We start from the raw sequence: 26,528 nt of genomic DNA, 5'->3' as shown, positions 1-26,528 counted from the left end.
CGCATTTCGTAACCCATCATCTTGGTCTGAGCAGCTCCCGTGGGCAGAGTATGCCCATAATTCGCTCCCATCCTCTGCCACGGGACTGTCTCCGTTTCAGTGCTGCCTCGGGTACCAGCCTCCTTTATTCTCTTCACAAGAGGTTGATTCTAGATGCCCGAGCGTGCAGACATTTATTTCTCGCTGTAAACGAACCTGGAGAAGGGTAAGATCCGCTCTGTGTCGCTCTCGTAAACGCATGTGCATCACTGCTAATAAACGTCGGATTAAGAGCCCCCGCTATTTGCCGGGTCAAAAGGTGTGGTTATCCACAGCAAATTTACCTCTCCAGTCTGAATCTCGTAAATTGGCTCCTCGATTTATCGGACCTTTCCCTATCACTAAGATTATTAATCCTGTCGCTGTCAAGCTCCGTCTCCCGTCTAATCTTCGCCGGGTACACCCCGTTTTTCATGTCTCTTGCATTAAGCCTGCCCCCCGCTCGTCCCCTCGCTCCGCACTTTCTGCCATTCGTATCGAGGGGTCACCCGTTTACAGAGTCCGCAAGATTTTGGACATGCGTCGTCAGGGGCGTGGACATCAGTACTTGGTCGATTGGGAGGGCTATGGTCCTGAGGAGAGGAGTTGGGTTTCTCCCCGGGACGTCTTGGATCCTTCGCTCATTGATGATTTCCTCCGGTCTCGTCAGGCTTCCCCCTTAGGAGCGCCAGGGGGCGCTCTTTAGTGGGGGGGCACTGTCATGACCCAGTTTCTTTCTCTCTTTCTCTACATTCCATACACACACACACACACACACACAATCACACACACAATCATACACACAATCATACACACACACATATCGCCCGCTCTCATTACTCTCTGCCGCAGCTGTTTCCACTCTGTCTCTCTCTTCACCTGTTCCTCATCTTCTCTCATTAACCTAGGCTTTATCTATCGTGCCCTGTCTTTGTCTTTTGTCAGATTGTTAAGCTATGCAGACGTGTTCGTTTCTGTATTGGATTTATCTCTACTATTCCCTGTCCTGTCCTGTCCTGTCTCGTGTGTGAGGATTACATTGTTACTGTTGGAATTACCCCCTGCGTTTATTTGTCATACACAGAACTGTGGCTCGAGAGAGACTTGTGTTGTACCTGTGTGGTGCTGCTGGCTGGCATCGGTCTCCTCTCGCTGTCTCCGGGTGCCTTGTGAACCCCGCTGCCCTTTTCGTTCTGTTCTGCCACAGAGGACTATTTAGTTATCGTTCTCCAGCCACCTGGATACTATTCTGTTCATCTGTGTCTTTGTTGGTGCCTTTATCCTCTGCCTGTGGCCGCATTAATAAACTGTGACATTTTTCTGCTATCCCTGCATTTGAGTCCTTCATTCCCATAACAGTTGTTTGACCTTTACTTCAGTTTAAATTGTTTGACTAACAGCGCTTTGATAAGTGAACAGACAAATGCGCTAAATTAGAGAAAAGGTGAGTGGGTCCATTATTATTGGTCTTAAAAAGTGGGTGAGTGCTGTCCCACCCACATATAATGGTTCCGACGCCCATGGTTTGGCCACTTTGTTTTTATTGCAGTTTGTGGAGCCTAGGCTGTCTACAGAGATCGCGTTTTTTACAGTTTGATCAGTGGACAGACAGTTTTAAATCTGTCAAATTTCATAAATTAAACCCAGGATAACTCAAATATACCACTGGTTACATACATAAACCAAAAACACAGATCGTTTCAATTTTTCCTTTTCAAAATTTTAATTAATAAATGACTTCAAAACAACATAACAGTCAAGTAAACTTAACACACAATTCACACATTGAAGCTTTCCCCATTGACATCGGCAATAAACGCCAAATACAGAGAAATAACAAAAACAACAAACAAGCCCAGTTTGTTGATCACACAGGTAATCCTAAAAGAAAAACCTAAGGACAAAAATCAAAATACAAAGGCTCAGTAACTGCGTTTAATAAATAAATAAATAAATATTTGTATGCGTTTGTGAGGATGTGTGCACGATGTGGTGTAAGAGAATGTTTTGGGCCAAAATGTTTAACTCACTGACCCGAAGAGAGCAGGTAGGAAGAACTGCGTGAGAACAGCAATGGATTTTCCCAACTTTAGACACTGAGGGTATACTTTGTAAACTCCACAAAGACAGCATGCACGGGTGCATCAGGGAAACATGGTAAACTCGCACATGGAACTCACAGACGCCTTCATTTCTAACATGCTTTCGGGTTCTCTCACGTGACCACACGAACTATGACCCCCTCCGCATGACACAAGCTTTGGCTTTATAGTTGCAGGGTTAATTACTAACACACACCTCCAATTACTTGAGGTAAGTAACATACAAATATACACAGAGCTTTTCCACTCCGCCACAAACTTTGGATCTGAAATAAATTGTTTCAGAAATATAGCTTTTGGGAAAAAAGTGGTCTTGTGTATAGGGAAAATAAGTTGGGGTAAATTGTGCTGGTGATTTCTGAAGTAAAACAGAACATTTTAATGTTATGAACTGTAATGCTATATTAAAGCAGGACAAATTCAATACACAAATATAGCTGCAAGCAGCAATGGCGGGCCCTCGCACGTTTTTTTACCGCTACATGGTGCGTCCGAGAAAACGATGCACGGTGGGCAAGGGCATCAAGTGGGTAAATATCAGTGGGCTATTTAATGTTGTTACTGAGCCATTTGGGGACTGTAGGTAAAAGAAACCCCACATTTTAGACAAATGGGGGCGCTAGTGAGACACTAAATAGACACGCCTTTATCTGACGTTTTTGTCAACACTTAACAGCCGACAACTCTGATGTGTGTGCCAAATTTAAAGTTAATCTAAGCACGCCATGAGCCTTAAATATGCCTGAAATAAAAGTAAAGTTTGACGTGTTGCCATGGAAACAGCGTTCGAGATGTCAAAAATTCCTTTGCAATTTAGCATCTACAATGTCTCCGCATCATGTTGACCACTTTTCAATCGCATAAACATTCTAGGAGGAGTATTTAAAAGAACATCACATGGAACTGTCAAAAAAATCAACCTTTGTGTCTGCAACACTTCTTGGTGCCTGGTGGTGGCGCTATACCCGAGACTCACAATAGGCACATCGATGCGATCAGAATCTTCAAACGAACAAACACCCCGTGTGTCATCACAATAAGACATTTTTTACATTGGATATTAGACACTTCTTGTTTCTTTGATTTCGCCATGAATTTGTCGCCTCGCCATGACAGAACCGTTCGAGATATCAAAAATCCCTTCGCAAATTAGCAAGAACAATGTCTCGGCATCATGTTCACCACGTTTGGTGTCAATCCCATGAATCCCCTAGAAGGAGTATTCAAAAGTTCACCGTATGCATTTTTGAAACCATCTAAAATGGCCGACTTCCTGTTGGGTGGAGCTAATAGGTTTGATTGTGAAAGCTGTTCGGGTCGATGGGATCTATATACGTACCAACTCTCGTACATGTGCGTACATGTTTTGCCCGATTTGTGCACCAATAATTTTTTTGCATTATAGGGGGCGCTACAGAGCACTACTGCCACGCCCGTGTTCCAGCGTTTGCCCGGTCCTAATGGCCAATGACTTTGAGGTCTGTGCCAAATTCCCGGTGTTTTCGAGCATGTTAAGGCACCCAAAGTGCATGCCAAGTGCTTAAATATGCCTGAAAATGAAAGTAAAATTTTACGTGTTGCCATGGGAGCAGCATTCGAGATATCAAAAATCCCTTCGCAATTTATCATCTACAATGTCTCAGCATCATGTTGACCACTTTTGGTGTCAATCGCATGAAAATCCTAGGAGGAGTATTTAAAAGAACATCGCATGGAACTGTCAAAAATCCACCTTTTGTGACTGCCACACTTCCTGGTGCCTGTTGGTGGCGCTATACCCGAAACTCACAATAGGCACATCGATGCGATCGGAATCCTTGGCCGAACATACACAATGCGTTTCATCCCAATAAGACATTTTTTGCTTTAGATATTAGACACTTCCTGTTTCTCTGAATTCGCCATAAATTTGTCGCCTCGCCATGGCAACACCCTTCGAGATATCAAAAATCCCTTCGCAATTTAGCAAGTCCAATGTCTCAGCATCATCTTCACTACGTTTGGTGTCAATCGTATGAATTCCCTAGGAGAAGTATTTAAAAGTTCATGACTGACACACTTCCTGGCACCTGGTGGTGGCGCTATACCCGGGAGTCACAATAGGCACATCGATGCGATCGGAATCTTCAGAAGAACAAACACACCGCATGGCATCACAATAAGACATTTTTTGCCTTAGATATTAGACCCTTCCTGTTTTTCTGAATTCGCCATGACTTTGTTGCCTCGCCATGGCAGAACCGTTCGAGATATCAAAAATCCCTTCGCAATTTAGCAAGTCCAATGTCTTGACATCATGATCACCACGTTTGGTGTCAATCCCATGAATCCCCTAGAAGGAGTATTTAAAAGTTCACCGCATGCATTTTTTAAACAATCCAAAATGGCTGACTTCCTGTTGGGCGGAGCTAAAATGTTAGAGGGCGAAAGTTGTTCGGATCGATGAGATCTATATGCGTACCAACTCTCGTACATGTGCGTACATGTTTGCACGATCTGTGCACCAATGTTTTTTCTTGCATTACAGGGGGCGCTACAGAGCCCCTGTGCCACGCCCGTGTTCCAGCCTTTGCCCTTTCGCAATGACGGACGACTCTGACGGCTGTGCCAAATTTCAAGAGTTTTCGAGTATGTTAAGGCACCCAAAATGCCCAAAAGTGTTAAAAAAAATAAAAATAAAAATAAAAAAAAAATAAAATAAAAAATAATAAATTCGAGCAAAAACAATAGGCCTTCGCACCTTTCGGTGCAGGCCATTCTGGCCTGCTCCTCGGTGCTCGGGCCCTAATTACTCATTTAAGGTTTATTTAGATATTGTCACTCTATTAAAATGTTGGAATAAGTCATATTTTGTAGTTTTTGGAAAAACACAACTTAAATACACAATATATGATATTTCTGAATAATTTCAGGCAAAGTGGCTTTGGCAATAGATGCCTGTTGACATACATAGAACGCTGTCTGTCAATGATGTAATATATAAGAATAAAGTGACTAGACTAATTTCTAAACATCCTATTGTGACTTTGCCACTTAAAAACTTCTCTTTAATAACTAGTGCAAACTCAAAACTGAAATCAATGTTAGCTAAATGAAACAAATGGAAGGTAGGCCTAAGTCAAACACTGATGAGGCATGTCCATCTCCTCACTTCTCTAGATTATCCCCTGTGAGTATGTAGGTCTATGTGGTCTGGATCTGGCCTACTATTTAACATCCCACTTGTCAATACTGCAGTGGAATATAAACTTATGCTGTCTTATAGCTGTACCCAGGGGCGTAGTACAAGGTACCGGGTCCTATGCATAGGCAGTCTTGATGGACCTGCCCGTTTTTCCATTTTAGTTTTCTACATGAACAAACTGTATGATAACCAAACAAGACTTGATTCAATCATATTTTATTTTGCTGAATGAACAAGACATTACATTTTTACATTACTTAGAACATTTATTTTTATTATGCTCTATTACTTTAAGGCATACATTAATTTTAAATATGCCATTTTAGTTTGTACATTAACAAAAAGCTCCATTCATAATAAAAGGCAAAAAAACTTGTGTCAATAGTAATTTTTGTTTGGAGAAAAAAGGCTAAACGAAACAAATGCTATTGCTTACATGCTATAGCTTCCTCAAATGTATAGCTTATACTGAAGTTTATTCCCCACTAAATGCCCACTGGCGTTTATAATATAATGTTGACATGATATGTACCAAGCTACCTATGACACTGATTAGCCTATTATTGCTAACTTTAGATATTATAGCCTATTCATATAAAATCCATTATTTTTTTAGCCTTTTACCTCAAATTGCATGTAGTCTAACCAAATTATCATCTGAAAGTGTATGTTCTGCTTTTTCAATGGTTTGTCTCAGTTCATTTGTAGCATTAATAATCGCTGGGATATTCAAACAGTTTAGCACTATAGATTTCGTGTTCTAGTTTGTGCTCACCTTTCTTTGAAAATAAGTCAGTCACAAATCGTTTCCCCTCGTTTCCTTCTCCTGTCTTTTTTTTTCTTTTTTGGTGGCCTGATTTAGCTTTCTTTGAGAAAGACATTTCAACCACACCGCAGAAATTTGCACTCCACCAGACGCTCAAAAACGTAAACAAAATGAGATGGACTAAACCATTTGGCGCATTAGCAAGGGGTGGGATCGTGGGACTTAACTCTTTCCCCGCCATTGACAAGATATCTCGTCAATTAAGAGAAAACGCTTCCCCGCCAATGACGAGATTTTCTGTCTTTCCGCAATACCGCTAATATCCACCAGGTGGCGCACTTCCGCAACGTTTTAAACCCGGAAGTATTGCCCTATGGCAAGCAGCTGCATGTCCGTGTCTGTTTTAAAGATCGCTCTGAATGGGATCTCTATGAAAAGTCCGTCACAAAAATGGAATTATCTCTGCTTTTTGCTCAAAATGTGGTGTTTTTGCAGAAACCTACCCATATTCAAAAGCTGATTACAAAAGAACCACTGAAGGTAGGAAGAAACTTTTTTTTTTGTTTGAAAGCAGAGGTTCTTTCATTTGGTATATTGTATGTTTATATATTCAAAGAAGAACATTTTCTGGAAGGCATTAAACTTTGGTGAAAATGAAACGCTGGCGCTGGCTGGCAACTTTTAAAAAAAATGCTGGCGGTGAAAGAGTTAAGAGAGTTTTTCTATGTAGTCAATCAAACAGTTTTTCAGCCAATATACTAACTTTACATTTCATCTGACATTCATTATGAAATTTAATTAGGAAATAAAATTATCCAGGTAAAATAAAATATATTATAGACTTTTCAAGGGCCCTCTCTCCCCTTGGGGCCCTGGCAATCAGTACTGGTTTTACCCCCAGTCCGACGCCCCTGGCTGTACCACCGAGCTTTTGGGGTGTGGGTAGTTTCTTGAGCACATCACCTCTGGCACAACTTAACCCAGGCCCTTTGGCACAAATCACCCCAGACCTACAAGTCTGATCAATTAGCATGATCCAGCAGTTAAGAGCTAACATAAGGCTAACTGTATAGACTGATTGTGTAGCCTGCTAAAGCACTAAAACATGTGTGAAATATTTTCAAACCTATCTATAATTGTTTAGACACTACAATTAAAAAAACTTATTCATAGACATTTTACTTTGAAAGGAAAAAAAACAGTTTTTGGAGCTAAAATGTGCTCTCTTTTTTTTGAGGATAAGTAAAATTGATGGCTTTTCAAAATTATGTGGTCACATTACCAATTTCTTCTATGGTTTTCCAGAAACAAGGGGTGGAACAACTCCCCCCCTGGCACAAATCACCCCACTCTCTCCTATGGGCTACTCCGTTTTTCCTTTCTGTTGAATATGCAGCAGGTAAGGCAGGGCTCCAGACTGCCACCAAAATTTGAGATTGTGCTACTGAATTTTACATTCAGTCGCACACGTGCGACCAGTAAATTTGACCTTTTTTTGTGATGTGACACTGAATTTGAAACAGCACATTGTACTTTCTGCATCTATCATCAAAGTATTTATTAGTAATACAGTGTAAATTAAATGTGAATATTTGGTTAGCATGTTGATTTACTGTATGTGCCCCTAAATTTTCAGTTGGGGGCCACTGTGCTCCTAGTGAAAAAAGTTAGTCTAGAGCCCTGAGGTAAGGGAGGAGCAAGCACAGTAAACCGCAACCTAGTCCGAGTTAAAAACTAACAAAGTCAGCAAGCAGGAAAGGAAAAAATGTAAGAAAAATTAAGCAAACAAATACTTTGGGCATTTTTCTGAAAGAAGTCAGTGAGTAAGAATTCTGTTTTTATCCTTAAAGTTTGAAGATCATCATCTGGCTGGCTTTCACTGTAGGCCTAATTGTTTAAATTTGTTATAGCCTATCTGACGCTTTTAGTCAGACTTTATTAAGTTGACACTTTGAATTCCAAAACAACACCCGTATAGCCTACAAGGCGCCTTTTACCAACCATCTATGTAACCACTTTAATAACTTGTTTACAATCTCCACACCAATGGAAGAAAAACTTTGTTTATAAACAGTTTTGAAAAGGTTCAAATTAAATATGTTTTTAACTTAAAAAATATACTTTATAAAGATTAACTTGTTTAGCATATATTTCAAAAATATAAAGAATACATTTTTGCTATATGGGATGTAAAATTAGAAATGTATTTGCATGCCCTTAAAATACATTTTTAAATATATTTTGATATATGAAGGTTAAAATTAAATGTATTGTATTACAATACATTTGTTACAGTATGTGTTAAGCTTTGTTAATGTTAGTTAATAGAAATAAAGCTTTTAATTGTTTGTTCATGTTAGTTCACAGTGCATTATCTAACGTTAACAAGATTTTAATAAAGTATTAGTAATTGTTGAAATGAACATTAACAAAGATTAATAAATGCACTCTAAAAAATATTGCTTGGACTCAACAAAAAAAATTAAAGCAACGGTCAGGATCCTGGATGTCATTATGTGTGTTTAGTCTTGTTTCTAGTGCCAGGATCCTGACACCCTCATATAAGTGCATAAAATGCATAAAATAACACCATATTTCTACATTTACTCTCACAATCAAGTCCCATGCAAAGCATGCTGGGAACCTGAAGTTATCAAGCTAAATGCATTGAGTTACTACAACTTTAATAATGTTTTAACAAATTAACACAGATAATTAATTTGAAGTTACACACACTATTAACTTGATGTAACTATCAACATTATTATGTCTGGACAACTCAATAAAAAACGTTTGCAACTTTAAATCTTTCAATAAATCCATTATTTAGAATTTTTAACTTGCACCAATGCATTAAATTAAGTAATGGCATCAGATCCCCTAAATTATTTTTTAGAGTGTAATGTTAACTAATAAACCTTATTGTAAAGTGTTGCCGCTTTATGGGTTGTGTGAGCTATAAACCCTGTGTGCTGGTTCGACTTTATTTGGTACTATGCAGACAGCTTGATGATGTCAAAGCTTCACATCTAAATTTATGAATGAAAATGTTAAATGTGTCACAAAACGATGCTGTTATGCATCCTCACACTTTTTAAAGTGGCTATATGGAAATCCTTAGTTGCCATTTTAGGCCGCATATATATTGCACGTTTGAAGTGACTCGATTCTGAGGCGCAGATCGCGTCCGGAATGTGGGTCGAGAATATTCACGTCAAGATGTGTTGTACGTCAAAAGCGATGTTGGCAAATTACATTAACGTAGGTTTTGTCTCAATCAGCTCCCTGTGCCCAAACTTGCATACACCATATTGATTCACGACCTCGGAAGCTAGGAAAAGGATTGAGACACAGCACTGAAAAAAATTATTAAATTTACTCAATTTTTTAAGGTAAGTGGTCGCAATCAATTTATTTAAGCTACATTTTAAAAAAAAGATTAGAAATACAAAACAAAACAAAAAACTTTTGTTTAAATGTAGCTTAAATAAATTGATTGCGACCACTTACCTTAAAAAAATTTAGTAAATTGATTTAATCATTTTTTTCAGTGAGCCTAAGGTGAACGCCTAAGTGCTGAAGTCATAAAGTGTCAATAATAAAGCAGTGTAATCTTGTATTTAACATTGTGTAATAATTTTGGCTGTGTTTCAATCTGCTCCCGAGGTGGTGTATATTGTGGTGTATGCTGGTTCAGGCACTGATAATTCATTGTGATCATTCACAGCTGTTATTTATCAACAACCGGCAAAACCAACATCTCTTTGACTTAAGCTTTTTTTATTTGCCCGCCAGCATTTTTTGTGATTTTCACAAAATACCTTCCATGAAAAGTTTCTTCCTACCTTCATTTGTTCTCTTTTTATAACCTCTTAAATATGGGTAGGTTGTGATGTTTTACTTCCTCTGTGGTTTAGGCTGTTCTGGTCATACTTGCCAAACATGTTACTTTCAAAGTAGTCACATAGCGGAATGGGCAATGTAGTAACGTCAATGTGTATCAGTCTACAATACATATTTTTTCAATAGGAAAACTGTCATTACATCTGTTTCTAGTTTATGGATTATTGAACACAGTTTAATTTATTTTATATAGTAGTTTGTTGGCTCTGTGTGCACATGACAAAATTATGAGAACAAGAAGTTGCATCTCATAGCTGTACGAGAAATGCAAGGCACACATTTAAACAGAGCTTTTTACTTTCAATGCAATATGTTACAAAATCATTCAAAAATTGATTAATCTCAAAAAGAGCTATTCAAGTCATCTGGTGAAGTCATCCTGTATCTTTCTTATTGAAATTTAAGCAACTATAGCAAAATATCACAATGCCAGTTTAGTCATTGTACAGCCCTGATAAATACCCCTTAACTTACCACAAATGCTACTATTTTAGAGTTTAAAGGTTGTAAAACTATGTCTGTGAAAAACATCCAGGGTTGACTGTTTGCAGTCTTCATATTTAACACAAATTCTGTAGTCCTTTTCCCAGACAGTGTTACATAAATGTAATATTTTTTTTACTTTCTCTGTCTGTGTCTGCAGGTGTGTTTGGTGATCCAGATGAGATTGTGTCAGTGTCAGTGATGGAGGGAGATTCTCTTACTCTACACACTGATATTACTGAAATACAGAGAGATCATGTGATAGAGTGGAGTTTTGAGAACAGTCGCATTGTTTTAATTAATAAAGAGGCCAATTCGACTTCATTAAATACTGAAGGTCGTAATTGGAACTTCAGAGACCATCTGCAGATAAACAATCAGACTGCAGATCTCACTATCAGAAACATCAAAGCTCAAGATTCTGGACTATATGAAGTAGATATCAGCGGCACAAACAATTTGAATAAAAAATTCAATGTTAGCTGTAAGTATCTCAATCCTATCATTTGATAAAAAATTTCCTTATTTACATAATTATTCTTTCTCTGTGTAATTGATTGGTTTATATTATCTTTAATTTGTATATGATTCAGTATATGCGGTTCAGTATAAGTTATATAAGGTTATGTATTGTTAGTGCATAAATATATGAATACTTGTTTATGATTGTATAACCTGGCCATTTTGAGGTTTTCTTTTCTTTAAAGGTCCTGTTCTTTCTGTGTTTTTTAAGCTTTGATTGTGTTTACTAAGGGTGTCACGATTTTGATTTTAAATCGAAATCGATCGAAATTAAGTTACAACCTCGAACTTCGAATAAAAAAATTGGATCGTCGATGCTGCCACGCCCCATGTCACGTCCGGTCGGCTTGCCAAGCGGGGGAAAATAAACCTCTCAGAAATGCCTTTAAAAACATCCATCCAGGGAACGGCGATTTATATTTTAAACACGAGGGATGATTGCTACAACTCCTTGAAATGCATATTATAAACAGGATTACTACCTAGTGATCTGCCTTCGGACAGAGCGCAGCTCTCTGCACGTGCACAAGAGAGCCGGCAAGATGCAGCCGGTTATATTTTAAACAAAAGGGATAGTTTGCTTCAGCTCGCATGAAACGCATAAAACTGAACAAATACGTAAGGATTATTACTTTAGTTTATGTTTAGACTTTGGACAGATGTGAGAGCACGTGCACGTGAGACCCAGCTAACAGAAAAAAGTTCTAAGAACGTTCCCTGAAAGTTCTTTACGTTCCCAAAAACGTTCTGCCAACGTTAAAAGTGTCCAGTTTTCTTGACGTTCTAAGAACGTTTTTGTGTTGTCTCAACGTTAGAGGAATGTTACATTTTACCATTTTTAAACGTTATGACAATGTCATGTTTTAATGTTCACACAATGTTTACAACAACAACTGTTTATTATATTGACTTATATGATCGTTATGTAAATGATAGAGAAACCTTGCATTTTATTATATTTATTTTTTATATTTATATTATTTTATTATATTTATTATATATTATATATTTATTATATATTATATATCTATTATATATAAGTTTAGATGTTGATGTTTTGTTTCATTTTAAGTCACCATTATTGTGATTAGTGTTCGTTTTAGTTGGGCTCTTGAGCCTTGTCTTTTGCTTGCTAGTTTTTTCCCTGGTTGTGTTAACTTTTTGTTAATACACCACATTTGTTATGAACATGTTAAGTTAGTAGTGTAATTCTGTGGTGTGGTGGTTGGTACATAATGGTAAAAAATCATTCCTAATTAATTTACTAATCAAAAGTTTATTTTCTGTCAATAATGTAAATGAGATCCAGCACTTTCACAGCGATTTGTCATTAAGGAGTTTAAGAAACTTTGGACAAAAAATATCTGCTGTATAATTGGGATGCACAAACATCAAGAATCAGACTATGAATCTCAACCATGGTGACAAAGAAAATTGGAAAAAAAATAATTATTTATCCATGCTGCAGTGCATGCTGGGAGTCCTGAATGAGATTTGTAATTTGTTAATACCCAGCATGCATTGCAGCATGAAGTTTTTCATTTAATTGTCACCATGGTTGAGATTCATAGTCTGATTCTTGATGTTTGTGCATCCCAATTAAATAGCGGATATTTTTGTCCAAAGTTTCTAAAACTGTTTAATGACAAACTGCTGTGAAAGAGCTGGATCACATTTACATTATTGACAGAAAATAAACGTTTGATTTGTAAATTTATTAGGAATGATTTTTTACCATTATGTACCAACCACCACACCACAGAATTACACTACTAACTTAACATGTTCATAACAAATGTGGTGTATTAACAAAAAGTTAACACAACCAGGGAAAAAACTAGCAAGCAAAAGACAAGGCTCAAGAGCCCAACTAAAACGAACACTAATCACAATAATGGTGACTTAAAATGAAACAAAACATCAACATCTAAACTTATATATAATAGATATATAATATATAATAAATATATAATAAATATAATAAAATAATATAAATATAAAAAATAAATATAATAAAATGCAATTTTTCTCTATCATTTACATAACAATTAAACAAGTCAATATAATAAACAGTTGTTGTTGTAAACATTGTGTGAACATTAAAACATGACATTGTCATAACGTTTAAAAATGGTAAAATGTAACATTCCTCTAACGTTGAGACAACACAAAAACGTTCTTAGAACGTCAAGAAAACTGGACACTTTTAACGTTGGCAGAACGTTTTTGGGAACGTAAAGAACTTTCAGGGAACGTTCTTAGAACTTTTTTCTGTTAGCTGGGGACAGAGAGAAGCGCAGCTGCTTATGACGCACCGGTTTTATTTCAGATAATAGGAGTCCAAGACGCGTGCATTAAGTCTATCTGCGTGCAAGAAGGAATTCTCTCTCTACAAACTCTCTCGCGTAAAGTAAAGCCCACAAACCCCCATGCGAGGTAAAGCACGCAATGTGCATGTTAATGTGAAACTATAATAATAACAATAATAATAAAGGCATATAATTTTTGTCTTAAAAAAAACATTTAAAAATCGAGAATCGAATTGAATCGTGACATCAGAATCGAAAATGTAATCGAATCGAGGATTTGGAGAATCGTGACACCCCTACTGTTTACAGTGCGCAATATAACATGTGTTCATGTTTCACGTGTAAAAAACGCAGTATTTTTCACACAATTTACTTATCTGTATCTTATCATCTTGATCAAGATGGCGCCTGTGAGTCACTCGGCATGCCGTCGGTTGCTGTCCCTGTTTTATGTTTTGTTTGTTTTAGATCCGTTTTATCGTTATTTGTGCAGCATGTGAACTCTCTGCAAGTTTATGATCGGGAATTTTTACTCAGTCTTCGGAGAACGGTGCATTGGCATCGAGCTGCTCAGGTGGTCGAAAGCCCTGCGATCCCCCATGTTTTCCCCATCTACCTGTGGATTTAAGTGGCTGGCCGGATTGTTTTTGACTCCGGAGAAAGCGCAGTAAAAGACAAGGCAAGCGAGGGGGTGCGCGAGTGTAACAGAGAAGAGAGCGTGCTTTTATAGCAGGATGCCTTGAATATGCGGGTTTAGCAGCAAAGGTCCCGGGGTCGGCTCGCTGGAGACGACATGTGAGGTACTTGCATTTACTTAGTTGCGGTTGTGCCACTGCACCGGGATGTGTATTTTGGTTTTAATCATATACGGCACAGTTTTAAGAGGAAGAGGGGCGTTAACCATAACAACCTTCGTTGCCTGGAGTATGCCTCGTCTGCATCTATACATATGATGCGCCTCCTGCTGTATACGTGAAGATGGCCCTAGTAAATACGAGGTCTATCGTCAATAAGTCATTTGCAATTAATGACATTATTCTGTAGAGAGACGTTGATCTCTTTTTCTTGACTAAGACCTGGCTTAAAGGGCAGGATCAGGTCTCACTTTCTGAAGCATCCCCGTGTAATTATAACTTTTTGAACTCACCGCGACCTCACGGACTCGCTACCATTTTTAAGAATTGTTTTAAATGGATACAAATTGTGGTGGATGATTTTGTGAGCTTTGAGGTACAAGTATTTAAGGTGGACTTAACTGTGCCTGTTATTTGTGCACTTATATACTGACCTCCTAGCTACAACAGAAATTTTATTTTTGAATTTTCTGAGCTGCTATCTTTTCTGATTCCTGGCTGTGATAATCTGGTTATTTTAGGTGATTTTAATTTTCACATCTGCTGCCCTGACAAGCCCCTAGTACAAGATTTCTTATCTTTGCTTGATTCATTTAATCTTAATCAATGTGTACTGGGCCCCACGCATGCTCAGGGTCACACGTTGGACCTGGTTTTCATATGGGTGGCTCCTGTATGTGACCTCACAATAGACAATACTGGTCTGTCAATTACTTTTTAATTTTGTTTAAATTGATGATTGCTGTGCCTTCTACAGGCCACGAGACTGTGGTTCGCTACACCAGGCATTTAAATGCACAGGTAGTTTCAAAGTTTTCTGTGTCTTTTAACTCTCATGCACAGTTTTTAGTAAAAGATCCGACCATAGTTATTATGGGTTCAGAGGAGCTGCTTGCTGTTTTTAACACGGCGTGTAATGTCATTTTGGACCATGTTGCTCCTGTTAAAAAGGTAAAATCTATAGCTACTCCCCAGCCCTTGATTAATGCTGACAGTCAATCTATTAGACAAAAATGGAGACAGGCGGAGAGGAAATGGAAAAAAGATAAGCTGCAAGTCTCATATGAGATTTTGAAAGAAGCAATGCTGCCCTAACAGCAATTTAATAAAACAGCCAAGGCGCAATACTTTTCTGACTTAATTGCTAAGCATCGCCACTTTCCGAAAGTGTTATTCAGTACTATTAACTCTATTACTATTAACTATTAACCCTGCTTCATTTTCTGTGGCTGAAAATGCGGAGTTGTCTTGTAATATTTTTTCGCAATTCTTTATGGATAAGATTGCTGATATTAGAGAGAGTATTTGTAATTTGCAGGCTGTTGGCCACATAGTACCACCCCCTGTTTTATCCACTGGTGGTCAGTTTTCGAGGTTTGAACCAGTTACATCTTTATACCTTTTAGAGATTGCTCAACAGCTGAAACCAGCCTACTGTTCTCTTGATGTTATCCCTCCATGGCTCTTAATCCAGGCCTGGGACGTGGTGGGGTTTGTGATCACATCTATAGTGAATGAGAGTATTGTGGAGGGGATAGTACCCTCCTATTTTAACACTCTGGGGTTGGCTGTGGCGCGGGCGCCGCAAACTCTTAATTTTTCAATCACTCCGCAAAGAGATTTAGATAACTCTGCTGATTTTGGACATACAGATATGATTTATACATCATTTAAAACGTTAAAGTGTCTAGTTTTTTTCTGTCCACTCCCAATAAAAACAGAATGTTGTGCTTTTCGCAAAATTAAGAAAATAAACATGATGCGCGTTTTGTTCTCTCTCCCTCAGTGAAGTCATTTCAGAAACGCGTCAGAAAATTAACTGTAACTTCACGAATACATGTCACAGAAACAAAAGATAAATGTCTACATAATGCTTGGAATGTCAGCTTTTAAATGATGTAAGTGATATCATAAACATATATTCCCAGCTAACAGAAAAAAGTTCTAAGAACGTTCCCTGAAAGTTCTTTACGTTCCCAAAAACGTTCTGCCAACGTTAAAAGTGTCCAGTTTTCTTGACGTTCTAAGAACGTCTTTGTGTTGTCTCAACGTTAGAGGAATGTTACATTTTACCATTTTTAAACGTTATGACAATGTCATGTTTTAATGTTCAAACAATGTTTAAAACAACAACTGTTTATTATATTGACTTGTTTAATTGTTATGTAAATGATAGAGAAACATTGCATTTTATTATATTTATTTTTTATATTTATATTATTTTATTATATTTATTATATATTATATATTTATTATATATTATATATCTATTATATATAAGTTTAGATGTTGATGTTTTGTTTCATTTTAAGTCACCATTATTGTGATTAGTGTTCGTTTTAGTTGGGCTCTTGAGCCTTGTCTTTTGCTTGCTAGTTTTTTCCCTGGTTGTGTTAACTTTTTGTTAATACACCACATTTGTTATGAACATGTTAAGTTAGTAGTGTAATTCTGTGGTGTGGTGGTTGGTACATAAAGGAAAAAAATCATCCCTAATTAATTAAAGTTTATTTTCTGTCAATAATGTAAATGAGATCCAGCACTTTCACAGCAGTTTGTCATTAAGGAGTTTAAGAAACTTTGGACAAAAAATATCTGCTTAATAATTGGGACGCACAAACATCAAGAATCAGACTATGAATCTCAACCATGGTGACAATTAAAATTGGAAAAAAAATCATTATTTATCCATGCTGCAGTGCATGCTGGGAGTCCTGAATGAGATTTGTAATTTGTTAATACCCAGCATGCATTGCAGCATGAAGTTTTTCATTTAATTGTCACCATGGTTGAGATTCATAGTCTGATTCTTGATGTTTGTGCATCCCAGTTATACAGCAGATATTTTTTGTCCAAAGTTTCTAAAACTCCTTAATGACAAACTGCTGTGAAAGAGCTGGATCTCATTTACATTATTGACAGAAAATAAACTTTTGATTAGTAAATTAATTAGGGATGATTTTTTACCATTATGTACCAACCACCACACCACAGAATTACACTACTAACTTAACATGTTCATAACAAATGTGGTGTATTAACAAAAAGTTAATACAACCAGAACAAATGTGGTGTATTAACAAAAAGTTAATACAACCAGGGAAAAAACTAGCAAGCAAAAGACAAGGCTCAAGAGCCCAACTAAAACGAACACTAATCACAATAATGGTGACTTAAAATGAAACAAAACATCAACATCTAAACTTATATATAATAGATATATAATATATAATAAATATATAATATATAATAAATATAATAAAATAATATAAATATAAAAAATAAATATAATAAAATGCAATGTTTCTCTATCATTTACATAACGATATATATAGTCAATATAATAAACAGTTGTTGTTTTAAACATTGTGTGAACATTAAAACATGACATTGTCATAACGTTTAAAAATGGTAAAATGTAACATTCCTCTAACGTTGAGACAACACAAAAACGTTCTTAGAACGTCAAGAAAACTGGACACTTTTAACGTTGGCAGAACGTTTTTGGGAACGTAAAGAACTTTCAGGGAACGTTCTTAGAACTTTTTTCTGTTAGCTGGGTTGTCATTCGGTGTAAACTGTATGAGAAGTAAGAGACGGACCGTCTCTCTAATGTTACCTGATTATCTGTAATGAGAAGAGATCGCCACACCCCCACGCCATTGAAGTGAGTGAGCAGAGACATCCATATGCATGACTTCTGCCTTCTGTAGTCAATGGATACGCAATCCACAACCCAGTCCCTCCATTCCTTGTTGTTTCATCCGATTGCACCAAAACATGACATCTAAATCCTTATTTACTTGCGTATGTGTGTCAGTATCTCCAGACGCGAGTGTTTCTTTGTTCTTCCGTCAAACATTTCACGCGAGGGGAAACGCACATAAGTTACACAAACACACGAGTCAGGAAACTCGACGCGGTTTTTGGTATTCTTATAAAATAAGAGCAGCCTGTTGAGCAGCCGTGTGGCGTGCTGTGCGCGACTGAGCTGTAGCTGTGAGCTGAGCTGTGAGCTTCAATGAATTGGGGTGCAGGCCTCTTAACCTGAGCTTAGACCAACCCCTTGAAGTTCAGATAACCAATCCGAAAAGTGTTGATCGAGCAGGAAAACTTTGTCTTTGTTTCACCAGACTTATTTGCATAGATGTGCTATGCCAGAGATTTGTTACAATAATAATTTGGATTAATATTGAACAAGTTTGATATAAGTTATGGTACGATGATGCACATCATTGATCAGGAAAGGAAAAGGGCATTATTAAGAGTGTAAACAAGGTATGGTTTGAAACACACCTCAAATAGTAATCTCATAAATGTGAATTATGAGACATGCTAAGATAAACAAAGCATCCATATAGTTTTACAAGAAAGTGGTACATTACAGATAATAACATGCAATACAAGGATATATAATATATACAATTTAAACCAATTTATTTTGGTCTTAGCTGTGATCTTATACAGACACATTTTTGTGTCATGGCTGCTTCGTCTCTTGCCACAGTTTGAAGTTTGCTTTGAGGTGTTAATTTGCTTAGATTGGCGCAATAAAGACAGCCAGAGAGAGTCGATAGGTCTGGAGATGTGTGTTATCAGGAGATTAGGATCTTCTGATGAAAGCGTCCGAGCAGACCTGGTGACAAAACTCAATCTAGGGTCACAGCATGAAACCGTTAACGACCCAGACTGAAGAGACCTCCAGTTGACGTCCAGCCAGATGTTACACTAAATGTTTATTTAGTTTTACCGATTTTCTTTTTGTCTCTTGTTTACTGTAATTACATCTGTGTTATATCAGCCTCATTGCTTTTACATAGACATATAAAACACCGCTCAGATATGCTATTGTACATAAATGCCACGTTAGTATAACAAAGAAAATAGAAACACTCACTTTACAGTCAGATGTCCATTTATCCCTGCATCCTGCACACAAACGCGTCCCCTGCACAATATCTCCACAGACGCGCTGCCTCAGCTCTTGGAGCTTGTGCTCGTAAGCCGAAACACGTCTTTGTTTTCGCGCCTGGAAACATACACAAAACAAACATTCATATCCTTATCTGATGGAGAAATGTTAAACCGAAAGCACACAGCGAGAGTCCGTCCAAGCTCATATACTCCACAGCGCATTTGCTCGTAAGCCGAAACACGTCTGTGAAATAAACATGTCCAAACGCGCGCAAAGTTGCTCTCTTGCCTGGAAACATTTACTAAACAAACGTCCATATCCTTATCTGATGCAGAAATGTTATAAAGCAAGCACACAGCGAGAGTACAGGCACTATCAGTCCGGGCTTCTCTACACAGCAGAGGCCGATGGTTGCGGCGTCTTCCCCGGGCTCCTCTACTCAGCCGAAGCCCAGGCTCAGGCCTACTCCTCGGGCTTCTGTTCCTGCATCTGCCTCAGCTCTTTGCTGTATTGTGGTTCATAAAGGTGCAATGAACAGCGGATTAGAGCGGATTGAACGCTTGTGAAATCACCCTCTTCTATATCATATTGATTAACTTCCACTGTTATTGTAACACTATGTCTGGCTCGCTCCATAACTTCTGTTTAGCTTAGCTTAGCAAAAAGATGGTGGCTAATAGTTTTTTTTCCGTCTGTGCTCGTATATTTTCGTAAGTCCCACCCACTGATCTGTAATAGGTCTGAAGCGTGAGTGGGTCCCACCCATAGCCCCCACCTTGGAAAAATGAGAAATGAGTGTCTGTAGTCTTTCACACTCAGAGATACAGGATTTCCTTCTTTCAATGACGCAAAATGACGATTTTTACATCATTGAAAGAAGGAAGTGCAACACTGAAATCAGTATTTCTCCCCTCTCAGGAGAAACTGAGGGAATGATGCACGACCATTTAAAAACATGACTGGGGTTCTAACGATACAAAGCTTAATGCAAATGGGTGAAGTTTCCCTTTAAGCATGCATTGGTGCAACCTCTGTTAATAAACCTAGCCTTGACCCGTCAGAGGTAAATAATTAAAGGCCGATTTCAAAGCTACCCTTTTTGGCAAAGGTAGTGGAGAAGATGATACTTAATCAACTTTTAGCTTTTTTAAATGATAATGGGTTGTATGACAAGTTCCAATCTGGATTCAGGCCTCTGCACAGCACTGAAACCACCCTTCTTAAAAGGAATATGATGTTTTCTCAAGTAAAACTAAATTTTGAAGGTCCATTTTATATTTTGTAAGAATTACAGCCTTTAAACAGATTCCACCCCAACTTAGGTGTTAAAACAAGCTCATCCCCCTAAAAGGCTTGATTATTAAGTGTGCTTGCAAAAGCACACTTATTGTTCTTCTTAAGTTTTATTATTATTATTAGTAAGTGTGCTTGCAAAAGCACACTTATTGTTCTTCTTAAGTTTTATTATTATTATTATTAAGTGTGCTTGCAAAAGCACACTTATTGTTCTTCTTAAGTTTTATTATTATTATTTTTATTATTTTTCCCGGGTAGATTTTTTTGGCCAGCTCTAGCGACTAGACCGTTTGACACAGAGACACCGTTCAAACTTTAAAATGTTCGGGCAGTACTGGTGTAAGTTGCTTGAGAAGATGAAGTCACAGATCCATGTCGTTCGTCCATTTGCCCATCACAGCTGAAAATACACCTGTGGCGTAGACACCAAACAGGAAGTAGTATATATCTCAGGCTCTATTTAACATTTATAAACCAATTTTTTTATATGAACTATGGACTCCAATATGAAGATGCCCAAGATAAAAAAAACATTCCAGTAACATATTATGTTATTTCCACTTTAAAATGTCCAATGGAAACCAATGTAAATAGGAAAAAGCAAGGCTTCTTCACCACTAGAGGGCAGCCTTTATGTTCAAACGTGTTTTTACACAGAATGTAAAGATAGTCTGTCAGCCATCTTTAGAAGCTAAGCTTACAGGCTATTGCTCCGTGGAAAAGTTGTAATAACAATGGCGGAATGTAGTTTTAACGTTAAAATGGATTTCGAAGAACTGTTGAGAGAATCGGGTGTTCCTTTAAGAGCCACAATACAGCGTAGACCTGAAGCTGGAGGAACGGAAAGCAGAGAAGCCCGGAGAAGAGGCGGCGGCCTCAGACTCTGCTGCGAGCCCAGACGCAGCAGGCTCGACTGACACCCAAGCTTCTTATCGTATATGGACAGCGGAGTCCTGGATACATATTTTTAGAATCGTAAACTTCATCTTATTCACTATACAGTATGCGGTTTCGGACGCAGCCTGACTGTGTGAATACGGTATTTAAAAACTATATATATTGAGCATTATTTGATACTAATATTTCTCATATACGTTTGTGCAAATGGATTTTACATTCTGAACGGTTATGAATCAACGCGAGCTCCTGGAGAACGTGCAGTTTCACTGTCACATATAGGGAATTTGGAGTTGACGTCACGCGGTGTTGCATAATGTGTAATCCGCCATATTTGCAGGCACGCGTCCTATCCCGCTGTATTGAAGTTCATGTGTTGGAGGTGGTTTTTGTATTTTCTGTCGAGATTTTAATAAACTTCGATATGTTTGGTCAGTACTGCTCAATCAAGCAGGTCACGCGATCGTTCAGGGAGGAAACTGAACAACGGAATACGTTTTTCCAGCTTTTATTCGTGGAAAAAACAAAGGAAGCCGGTGCAGGAGCTGACGAAAAGACGCCGGATCGCGTGGTTTGCCTACTGCAATCAGGAGAAAAACGTTTACTTTTCAAAAATAAATCCCTGCATCAGCGAGAGTGTGTTCGCTGCATTTTCAGTCATTCAGTAATTTGTGATTAATAAAAGCAGAACCACTTAAATTGTCTTGTTTTTATGCTAACACTGTCAAACTAACTTGCAAATGTAAGTTATTGATTGATTCATTCATTCATTTCTGATCACCCTAAACACATGAGTTATAAAAATAAATATTTAGACAATTTTGACGATTGTAACGCATATTTTTTATTAAATGCAACTGCTCAAACCCACTGCTTGTGACTCTTTAAATAACATAACCTTAGCTGAACATTTAGCATTTTGTTTGTTTTAATAACTTGGCCAAAACAGAAGTGCCATCTTATGAACATGTGTTGATTCATCGCACAGAATACAACGGTGAAATTATTTTATAGAATCATTAAGATACGTAGGTATTATCACATTGTCAGTAAATAGCTGGTTTGCCAACCATAAGACTCCAAAAGAAGAAGTGTCACCTTACTATAAGCTTGAAGGGATTTATAGCTCTTATACTCCTGCAAAGTGTAAATAAAGTCCTGCAAAAACAAGGTAATTGACCAGATATGTAAGCGGAGGTCCGTAATCCAGTCTTGGGCTGCTAAATCATGGATTTATGTTGTTTATTTGTCCAAATAAAGTTTTTTGGCAGTAGCATCTAGTTTCTCCCGATAGGGTCCCTTCTCTTTTTCTTTCAACTTCTCGATTTCTTCCGTTCTTCTTCAATTTTACATAGTTTTAGCTTAACACACGCACAATTAAATGGCATAGCGGTCGGCGGTGCCTCTAAACATGGCGCCCACGTCCCATAATGCAACACTGCGGTGACGTACATTAACATTCCCTATACAGGTAGGAAGACATTCAGACATCTTTTAAACCCTTTATTTTATTTCAGTGATATATGACAAGTTTAATTCCCCTTTTCATCAATGTAATACATTGTAAACGTATTAGTTTGTAAAGCGTGAGTGGGGCGTCCTCGCCCAACGTGCAGTGCTTATAGCCGCGATCGGTTCGGCGTCGGCTCTGACAGCTACATTGTTTTTGGTTTAAATGATTGTGGATTGACGATCCATGTGATCATGGTCGTGCACGGGGGGTTTCTTAGGTTGCCCAGGCAACTGTGCCCTTCTCGACTCAAGTTGCCTTTCCGAGGTGGAAACAAATAAATGATACTTTCACTTCGTTACACTGGCCCTCATTTATCAAAAGTGCGTCCACCAAAATTCCAGCGTACACCTGGCGTACACCCAAAACCACGGTGACTTTGAGATTTATCAATATGGACGTTGGCGTACGGTACGCTCAAATCCTACGCCTGCTCAGGAGGTGGTGTACGCACATTTTGAGTTAGTGCAGAAATGCGCAAACACTTCCTAACACCACAAAACGCACTGACAAACTAAAATATATGATATATTATGACCCACTGTAAAAAAAACATAATTACAAACTTCAGTGTTTATTTTTATGCAACATGGACTTCAATGTTTAATTTGAGAGACTACCAAAGCATTTGATTTGTATGCATATGTATTCCTTCAGTTGAGAGCCTGCCCAGCTAGAAATAAAAAGTTCTAAGAACGTTCCCTGAAAGTTCCCAATGTTCCCAAAAACATTCTGCCAACGTTAAAAGCGGCCAGTTTTTTTAAAGTTCTAGGAACGTTTCGGTTGTCTGAACGTTAGAGTAATGTTACATTTTACCATTTTTAAACGTTATGACAATGTCATGTTTTAATGTTCACACAATGTTTAAAACAACAACTGTTTATTATATTGACTTGTTTAATTGTTATGTAAATGATAGAGAAACATTGCATTTTATTATTTTAGAAAACATTATTTCTGAATGTTCAGTAAATATATTGCTGTAGAAAACTCAATTCACTTACTAGGTTTAGATGTTGGTTTCATTTTAAGTCACCCTTATTGTGATTCGTGTTTGTTTTAGTTGGTCTCTTGACACTTGACTTTTTGCCTACTAGTTTTTTCCTGGTTGTGTTAACTTTGTGGTAATGCACCACATTTGTTATGAAAAGTTATTAGTGTATTTCTGTGGTTGTTGGTACATAATGGTAAAGATCATCACCTAATTCATTTACTAATCAAAAGTTTATTTTCTGCCAATAATGTATATTAGATCCAACTCTTTCACGGCAGTTTGTCATTAAGGAGCTTTAGAAACTTTGGACAAAAAATATCCGCTGTATAGTTGGGATGCCCAAACATCAAGAATCAGACTATGAATCTCAACCATGGTGACAATTAAAATTGTTAAAAAAATCCTTATTTATCCATGCTGCAGTGCATGCTGGGAGTCCTGAATGAGGTTTGTAATTTGTTAATACCCAGCATGCATTGCAGTATGAAGTTTATCATTTAATTGTCACCATGATTGAGATTAATAGTCTGATTCTTGATGTTTGTGCATCCCAGTTATACAGCAGATATTTTTTGTCCAAAGTTTCTAAAACTCCTTAATGACAAACTGCTGTGAAAGAGTTGGATCTCATTTACATTTTTGACAGAAAATAAACTTTTGATTAGTAAATTAATTAGGTGATGATCTTTACCATTATGTACCAACAACCGCAGAATAACACTATTAACTTGGCATGTTCATAACAAATGTGGTGCATTAACACAAAGTTAACACAACCAGGAAAAAGCTAGCAAGCAAAAAGTCAAGTGTCAAGAGACCAACTAAAACAAACACGAATCACAATAAGGGTGACTTAAAATGAAACAAAACATCAACATCTAAACCTAGTAAGTGAATTGAGTTTTCTACAGCAATATATTTACTGAACATTCAGAAATAATGTTTTCTAAAATAATAAAATGCAATGTTTCTCTATCATTTACATAACAATTAAACAAGTCAATATAATAAACAGTTGTTGTTTTAAACATTGTGTGAACATTAAAACATGACATTGTCATAACGTTTAAAATGGTAAAATGTAACATTACTCTAACGTTCAGACAACAGAAACGTTCCTAGAACTTAAAGAAAACTGGACACTTTTTACGTTGGCAGAATGTTTTTAGGAACATTCGGGAACTTTCAGGGAACGTTCTTAGAACTTTTTATTTCTAGCTGGGTGGTCGGGTGTTAATTTCATGCCCTTGGTGTGAGTCTGTGTTAGTTTTTTCCAATTGCTAACACACAATTTTGCAAACTAGTCTGGTTTTATCAAAAAACTTAACACAATTTACAAAACCACACACCCAAATAGCAAAATACCACATATATCCTGCAAAATGAAGCACTCCAACCGAAACTACATATAACATTATCAAAATCAAACTTTGACACAAATTGGAACACACTTCATTCATATTACCAGATTTTTGTCTAACCAACTACACACAGTTGGGCATAATGAAAAGTGCACTTTTCTTTAGTATGCTTTGCCATAATACTAAAATATGTATTAGATTGTTCACATGCACAAAAATATTTGCAGATACACACACATGCTGTTGAATTTTTCACCAAACAAGTCATAACGCCTCATCCACATCACAGGCAATATATTCCCTTGCCAGACATCGAGGGAAGAAGCACCTTGAGCGCCTTATCCATCCCTAAGTTGCACCAACATCAATCTCATCATATGTCTCTTCCATAGTCTGCAAAAGAGGCATGCGCACAACGGGCTGGTGGTCATATACCTTCCATATAACTCTTCTATGGGGTTCAAAAATGGCAAGTATGGTGGGAGGTATTGCACGATAAATGTTTGGTAGTCAGCAAACCAGTTTTGGATCGGAGCTACACGATGAAAGCTCACGTTGTGCCATACTACAACATACCAGTTTCTTTGGTCTGCATCATTCATACACTCTGATGGTATGAGAATGTTGTGGAGTCTTTCTAGAAATGTGAGAATATGGGCTGTGTTGTATCAAGGTTGGCATGACAGTGGAGGACACCATCCATATTGGAGATGGCAGCACACATTGTGATGTTCCCACCACGTTAGCCAGGAACATCTATAATGGCTCTGTGGCCAATGACGTACCTGTGGTCTTTTCTAGTGCTTACATCCTGATTGAAGTGTTAACAATTAACCATTCAGGTGTTTGGGCAGGTGGCACATATATTGGCCATTTAGCTCATGTAGTGTCATTTTGAATGGTAGTGTTTTGAAAAGGCAAACATGTGACTTTATGTCAGATTGTTGTGTCTTGTGCAGAGAATCGTGTTCAGTGCATTTAAAAAGTGCCATTGTGAATTGCAAAATGTGTGTAAAGCAGAAAATGTGTTTAGACTTTTGGAGACTTGAGAAGAGGTGTTGCTCTCTGTGTGTCAGTTTAAATAGTTGTGCTGTTCATGTCATTTTAGTGTGTTAGCAATTGGAAAAAACTGTAAGTGTTTAGAAAAAGTATCTGAACTATGGGTAAGGGCTTGTTAGCGATTGAAAATAACTGTAAAGAGAATTCTACATCATGTCTGATTAATTCCAGTAACATATATTGCAGTGAATTATAAACAGAGAAAACATTATATAATGCTACATGTTGTTAGTGTTTTTTAGGTCATTGTTTTGTGAGTGACAAAGTGTGTTTGTCGGCTGTCAACCTTTGCTAGTGTTCTAAACGAATGAGTTGATTTGAAAACTGAATAAAGTGTTTTGGTAGTTGTAGTGCA

At 37.5% G+C, this 26,528-nt stretch overlaps 1 protein-coding gene across 1 annotated transcript in view; it reads left to right on the top strand.

Moving 5' to 3' along the window:
- LOC141362961 (uncharacterized) overlaps positions 1–26,528 on the top strand; it is a 144,545-nt gene that overhangs the window by 40,418 nt on the left and 77,599 nt on the right. Inside the window, exon 2 of the mRNA XM_073865283.1 lies at positions 10,617–10,940. Within this exon, the coding sequence (XP_073721384.1) occupies positions 10,617–10,940 (324 nt within the window). The remainder of the gene's footprint in view (positions 1–10,616; positions 10,941–26,528) is intronic.

The sequence above is a fragment of the Misgurnus anguillicaudatus genome, unplaced genomic scaffold (genome assembly GCF_027580225.2).
Source record: "Misgurnus anguillicaudatus unplaced genomic scaffold, ASM2758022v2 HiC_scaffold_31, whole genome shotgun sequence".
NCBI classification, from domain to species: domain Eukaryota; kingdom Metazoa; phylum Chordata; class Actinopteri; order Cypriniformes; family Cobitidae; genus Misgurnus; species Misgurnus anguillicaudatus.
The sequence above is the reverse complement of the archived record's forward strand: the minus strand, read 5'-3'. Positions and strand labels throughout refer to the sequence as shown.